The sequence below is a fragment of the Branchiostoma floridae genome, chromosome 3 (genome assembly GCF_000003815.2).
Source record: "Branchiostoma floridae strain S238N-H82 chromosome 3, Bfl_VNyyK, whole genome shotgun sequence".
Classification (NCBI taxonomy): Eukaryota; Metazoa; Chordata; class Leptocardii; order Amphioxiformes; family Branchiostomatidae; genus Branchiostoma; species Branchiostoma floridae.
In genome coordinates, this window is record NC_049981.1 from 12,233,558 (window position 1) to 12,241,057 (window position 7,500).

General features: G+C 39.4%; 1 protein-coding gene across 1 annotated transcript in view; it reads right to left on the minus strand.

The window, feature by feature from the left end:
* Window positions 1–7,500, minus strand: part of LOC118411691 — a 14,026-nt gene that overhangs the window by 2,952 nt on the left and 3,574 nt on the right. Inside the window, exons 7-9 of the mRNA XM_035814169.1 lie at window positions 7,315–7,500; window positions 6,668–7,096; window positions 4,573–4,704 (exon numbers count right to left, since the gene is read on the minus strand). The exon at window positions 7,315–7,500 is cut by the window's right edge and continues 192 nt beyond it. Coding sequence (XP_035670062.1) covers window positions 4,573–4,704; window positions 6,668–7,096; window positions 7,315–7,500 — 747 coding nt within the window. The remainder of the gene's footprint in view (window positions 1–4,572; window positions 4,705–6,667; window positions 7,097–7,314) is intronic.

The following is a 7,500-nucleotide window of genomic DNA, read 5'->3' on the forward strand; positions in this document are numbered from 1 at the left end:
AAAATTGTGCCCAAACTTCACCAAACAGCAGTGTTTTTCTGAAAACACTATTGATTGATGACATTATACTACTTGCGCAGCAGAAAAACACAAAAGCACCAAAAAGCACCCATGGGAAAGTAAAGAAAAAGATATTTGATATATTGTTTTTGTAATAATTGTCGACAAATATCATTTTCTTTACTTTTCCATGAGTGCTTTTTGGTGCTTTTGTGTTTTTCTGATGTGCAAGTAGTATAGCATCATCAATTAATGGTGTTTTGAGAAAAACACTGCTATTTGGTGACGTTTGGGAACAATTTCTGACCTGAATATTGCATCAATGTTTATCACACAATTTATAAAGTTGTAGGAAAGTAACAAAAATAAAGACGTTCTCATGGACTAATTAAGTCTGTTGACAATTCGAGAATTTACAAATATACTGATAATATTGTACTAGATGCTGTATTTTGAAAGGTAAAATAAGAAATCCATATGATTGTGGGCCACAGTAAGCCATCTGGGGTGTGAATTGTTGGATGTGTATTGATGCATTCTGGGAAGGTAGATATGCACCACCTGGGTACCGCCTGTCTCTATGTCTATTCTGTGTGTTCGTGAATAAGTTGTGGATGGTGGGGGTGGTGGGTTGGCGTCTGGAAAGGGATGGGCATTCTAGCGATTTTCTATGCTGCTGCAGAAGGACTTCCGGTTGTGATATCTTGTGTTTTGGATATGTTGTGGTAATCAACTTTGAGTGGCAGATAGCTCTTCGGACTGCAAGTGACATAGTTATTGTCCCAAGCAGCTTTTTTTTAACTATAGAGGCTGATTTCGTTTGAGACTTTGAAAGACAATAACTTAACGGATCGTCATGATTCTTTTTTTTACGCAGACAGCATAAATGATGATTGACAGACATTAGCTATGAAAATCTAGATCAATTTGCATGATTAATGTGAAAATCATAGACGTCCACAGCGTTCCATGATAGGAGTACTATGCAAACTTGTGACATAGGAAAGAGAAGAGCATCGATAGATATGAATCACACAGACACACCATATATCAAGTCGACACTGTAAAAACAATGTTATAGCGACTAGTGATACGCAACTTATCTTACATTGCACTAAATGAATTAAGCACGCTTTCAAACATGCGTAAAGGATGAATTCGTATGAAAGTATTATTTACGTATGCTTTACGTGAACTCGAAGCTCAGATGTCGTGCAGTGTTAGCAGACTGGCGCCACAGTGTGACGCACAAAATGTACACCCAAATGACCTTTACTGCATGAGTAAGACAATTGGGTGTGGACAAATGTTACAAATGTTACAGATTTCTACGCATCACTGAAGTAACATGTCGCAACAAGACAGTCTATGGAAACTTTAGACTTCCAAGAAACCATACCTGTACTGCCTTGTGGAATAACAGTGGACATCAGACAAATGAAACGTATGACAGCACGGATGAGGTCAATGACCCTGGGTGGCATTCCGAGACGTTTTAAGGACTGCAAAACAACAAAATCCATTGGTGAATGGTATACAAATTCAGAAATAGAATTCAATCAAAATGCGTTTTTGTCTCTTAGACATCTTGTGCTTGGTCAAGTACCTGTGCAGCGAAAGCTACATTCCAAGGACTGTAATATTGTGGAACTCATACCTTGACAAGTGCTTCCCCCCGGCCCAAAGTACAACCCGAGAGCCTTTGGATTCAAACCAACGTTTGTCAATATCTCTACATGGTTCCATGGCTTTTAGCTGATGAAACACTTTAAAAACTGCTTGTTGCACCCTTTCTCACAAGATAGCGGCTGAATATATTTGTAATAGTCTCAATATATTTTACTGTTTTATTTGTAACTGAAAAGCAAATAGGACATGTAAAGAAAGACGATGATTTCCTGCCAAGGGAATACAAGAGTGAGTTACACAGCTATTCTTGACAACTTTTTAACAAAGTTAGCAGAAAGTTTTCGATCATTCGTCTTCGCTCTATCCAATACCTCTAATGACGTTAACGTCAATGGTGGTGAAATAATCCAAGGTCATTAAACAGTTGTCTGGACAAGGCTGTCGTGTGTCAGCTACAGTGGGACGAGGTCACAAACTCTGATAATGTGTTAGGTGTCTAATGTTCCCAAATGGTTACAGTATTGTAAAGCGAGCCCAAATGCTGGCTACATCATGGATTTTAATGCGCTATGACTATAGGCTAGTGACTAAGCCAGCACAAGTTCTTATTGACTGATTTCAATCATGTAACCCCACATTAAATCTTTATTAAGAATACTTATCGTAATCCAGTTTTTTCTGCTGAATCATGCTGACTTTTTGTTAAGTCTGAATTATGATAGTATTTACATATTACACTCCTTCAGGAAGAGTTAAACTAAAAGTCAAAATCTTGCACACGTAATGAAAAGAATATCAAAGTGATTTAAACTTGTACTAGATACCTGGAGAGCCAATACGATAAGTATATAGGAGATTACATGACATGTCAATTCAGATTCCAAACTGTCTGTAGAAAAAAAAACACTATTTTTTTGTATGCAAACAGCTTGAATGATGATTGACATCATCGTCAATCATGCAAATCAGGATGTGAAAATCATACGAGTTCCATGCTAGGACTATTCAGTTGGGCAGCCCTGGCTGTGTGTTCTGAACAGCCAAACGGACAAATAAATATCATTTGACTATACAAATTCGTGATACACGTCACTGAGAAAGAGAGAAACTTCGACAGACATTAACCACACAGATCAAGACTTAATTTTCGCAAAGAGACCGAACACACCATATATCAAGTTTGATATGCATATCGAAACTTAAAACAATGTTCGAAGTTCTGTCAGTTCTAGATTTAGATAAGCAAAATATTGACAGCAATATTAACAGGAACACACTTTTATAACCCCTCAAAATATAGACCAAGAATAGAAATGATCAAATTCGAACAACAGAAAATGACACAGAACAAGAACCATTTCATGTTTATGCGGCCTTACTGTTTCTTCTCTCCATTGAAATGATTCAATGTATACTTTCAGCTTTTGTGCTATGCACTAGCGCAGCAATGAAATGTGTGTCGTGTATCGAGTATGGGTGGAACAAACGTTAAGACTACTTTTATACGGACAGTGTTAGATTTATAGCCATGTGCTACGTGCCCCGGGGAAAACTATCAATGGCTTCAATTACACGGACAGTTTCCTCAACAAAGAAACCGAATCCTTCAATTGAATATTCTTGTCTTGGTTACGTAATCTGGATGTAGGAATTATGTAAGAAAAATCAAAGGGTCGGTGTTTTGGCCAGGTTCTTTTAGAATGCTGCACGAGGAACGTTTAAACTACAGGACTAAGAGTCACGCACAAGACAAAGGCCATGCCGTTGACACGCACGAGGACTGTGAGTCGGGAGTCGGGACCCTCTCTCTGCTTCTATCTCTGACTCAAACCACCCTCCAACTCTCAACTCCCGGCTGTCTTTATTCAGAAACCCAGACCCAGGCAGGAGACAGTTTCACAGCATGTAACACAGAGGAACTAGGCCTCATATTCTATGTAAATCTTCACCTACATCATGACTTCTCTTTGATGTACAGATATAGATTAAAGCAACATGATTTGCATCTAGACTTGGTGCGAACTTGCTAACTTGGTCATCAGAGGAATATCATTTACATAAAGATTAGCTGTTGCACTGACAGACTACATGCCTCACATTCATGAGGGTATGTTTGATACTAATACACATCAAATAATAATCATAATGATAATAATCATCTGGTGTATTTTGTCAGCCAGTAGGTACCCCAAGTATGAGTAATGAGGCTGTTTAACGTGGCCGAGGCACCTCCTCGAGCACGGGACCCCCGTTTTATGTCCCTCCCGGAAGACGATTTCGTGGAAAACTTCGTGAGGCTACAGCAACCCTGACGTCCTTGGTTGGTCCCCCATCCAAGCACTATCCGGACCGCGCGTTGCTTAACTTCCGAGATCGAGGGATCGGGTGTACCAACGCGCCACGCGGCCGTAACAAAATATATCCAAAAACAAAACTATTACGATTTAAGTATTTCTGTCCCACTTATAATTAGGACGTATGATTCGTATAGTTTCTACATGTAACGGACTTTTTTAAGGACTGAAAAATCATAGAAATTGGCCTAATTAGGGAACATTGTACCAGAGGGCAGGGCGGCTTACTAGGGCACAGATTCGCGCGCCGAAGGTCAACGTTGGTTGCGAATGATAATTTCATATACACGCCTAAAACTTCCAGCCAAAGTCTACTAGACTATTTTTCCAGCAATACGCCGAGTCTGATAGAGACATTGAACCCACAAAAATGACCTTGTGAGACAACATATAGATCTTATACTGAAATAAGTACGATTTGATACCATTTGAGTCCACACAAGTGAAAGCTGCCATGGGTTCACCCTTATATAACCGTACATTTATAGATATATCAGCCTATGCACACGCATTATTTCAGAACTTCACATGCATACCAACTATGTTTACCACGGTTAAGGCAAAGGCCATGAAAGTACAACGTACTTACCTATCTTATAGACCATAAAACGGACACAACAGCCCCAGCTGAAGCGGATTGTTGAGTATGATGATACCCGTGGGATTAAACAACGACAACACACCCAGAAGTGACGAGTTATGTTGCGCATATTATGGATCCCTCACAGATGAGCGATCAAAACTTGACAAACCAGTTACGTCATCGACGCGTCATTGTAATCAGTCATAGGTCAAAGGCCATCTTATACGTAGCCGGTGCAAGGTGGTGCAAGGATACAAGTAACACTCTGATTTTGTTTGTTTGAACCTTTAACCTTTATTTATTCATGAAAGCTCAAATCGGCCTACAGACCGCTTTTCATTGAGGTCATGAGGGAAGAGGCAATCACCTCAATGAAAACCGGCCTGCAGGCCGACTTGAGCTTTCATGAATAAATAAAGGTCCATACAAAATAAAACCACTACGTTTAGATTATTCAAGACAAGAACGACTTCTGCTTCTAGCCAGGCGTGTTTAAGTACTGTGTACTTGTGTTGGGCAGTTCAGAAAATAGTCAAACAGCGAACCAAGCAGAATGTGTTATCAAACAAATTTTCGTTTATCATCCAGCCATTCTATAACAAGTGTGGCACATGCATTTTATACGTTGCCCTGTTCATTATCATTGCCAAGCTGTGGCACTATATTCATATCTAAAGTATAAAACACAAAATGTCTTAGGACAGTCTATTTGGAAAATGCTATAGAAACTAGAAAGGCCGACATTTGCTTGAGAGCAAATACAGCATATTTCAGCCATCTCCCTCATGCAACAATAGGCCTTGAGGTCGTTGACCCCTTAGGCCATTGGAAAATGACCCAAAAATTTCCCAAATATATCATTTTAAAGTGTTCCATGCCAAAAATTATAAATGGGTCATTTGAATAAATATCTAGAGCACCCCTTTACCAAATTTCGGGTCATTTGGTTGTAAAACGAGGGAACAGGAGCCAAAAATGTCCAATTTTTGTCAAAAAATGGCCATAAATCGCAATATTGAGCATTATGTTGCACTGTATGGAAAAACTGTTATTGACTTCATGTGCACATAATTGAAGGGCACTTTTATACCAAATTTCAGGTCATTCGGTTGTAAAACGAGGGTACAGGAGGCAAAAATGTGCTTTTTTTGTCAAAAAATGGCCAAAAATTGCAAAATTAAGCATTTTGTTGTACCATATGCCAAAAGTGTTATTAAATCTGGGTGGGCATATGATCAGGGCACCTTTGTACCAAATTTCATGTCATTCGGCTGTAATACCAGGGTACAGGAGCCCAAAATATACATAAAAATTGACAAAAACCTCAATAAAATCATTTTAAAGGCAGATATGAAAAAAATGAAAAAAACGCCTGGGGGTATTGGCTCACTCTACCCCTGTGCCCAATTTCAAGTCAATCGGTTCAGGAACAACGGAGATACCGTGTTCCGAAGATTTGACAGGAGAAAGAAACATTACGAATACAATATATTTCACCATACCCATGGTATGGCTGAAATATAATTACTGGAACATTCAGTGACATGAAAGATAGCCTTTATTGTATTCCTTTTTCGGCTAAGTGCAGGCATACAAATATAAAAGTAGCAATGATAATTTCAGAGACAAAGAACTGCCAATACCAATCTAAAACATATGCTATAACACCACTCTAATACTTTTTCTTGTCTCTATTAGATGTTAAGAATATACGTGGAGTTAACTTTGTTTAACATTATTATGATAGTATTGTAAAAATGAATTGTTCAGTACTAAACGTCATAGACTCAAAGTGAAGAGACTTTCTTCTTTCTTCACAATTTCCACCATTACTGCATAAAGGAAAGTATAAAACAATTACTGATTTAATATGCTTATGACAAAAGTGATATAGGTACGTTTATTTTAATGTTCCCTTTACGTAATCCACATCTATTATGAGTACATCTGTGCCAGTGATATTACAGATATGGAACTACAAAAATGCAAACACAGTGAACCTATCTTTAATAGTAAAATGAAGATGACTTTCTCGTACTCTGCCATCTGTAGTTACAATTAGTGTAATACTAAATGTAGTCAGACCAGCAGTGGATTTAAGATAACAGAAGTACTGATGACATTATGATCAAGATAATGAAGAACACGATAAGGAGAATTCTGTCCAAGACGATAGCCAGTTGCTGCCACTCATCCTCAATCTCTCTCTTCTTATCCTTCTTCTCGCGTTTGGCCATGAAGTAGTCCATGTTGTCCGCGATCCCCTCCAGCTTCTCTTTGTCGGAGTGGAGAGTTGCTATCTCCTTGTCTGTGGCGGTCGGCAGGGTTGACCATTTGGGCCCATTCGCTGGGTTCTGCAGAATGACGAGGACCCACGGCTTGTCCTTAGACTTGTTCTCCAGTCGGCAGAGCTTCCGCAGCCAGTTCGGCACAGGGCTGATTTTGGGTCCACGGTAGTGGATGCCGAGGATGAAGATGGTCATGGCGGCTGACATGGCGACTAGGACGATCATAGCCCCAAAGAATTGTCCTGCAAAAGGGCAAATAGAAATAGACTCGTGTAATCCCACCACTGACACCATGTTGTGAAGTTTTTACAAGCTAATCTTCTGCACCATATACTGCATATCTCATGCTTATGTAAGATATTTTCTAAATACCTTCAACATTTACTTCATAGATAAATCGTCTATTTAATGACAGAATATAGGAATACAATGTTGGTATAAATTTGTATTTTTGACTCACCAATAAGGGGAATGTTTGTGGAAGTTGCAGGCAGTTTTGTAGTGACCAGTTCCATGAAGACCACCAGTGACAGCAGCATGACGATACTGAGGGACAGCTTCTCCCCGGAGTCCGCCGGCACACAGAACGTCAGCAGCCCGAGGACCACCAGGATGAAGCTCGTTGCCACCACGTAGTAGTTGTAGT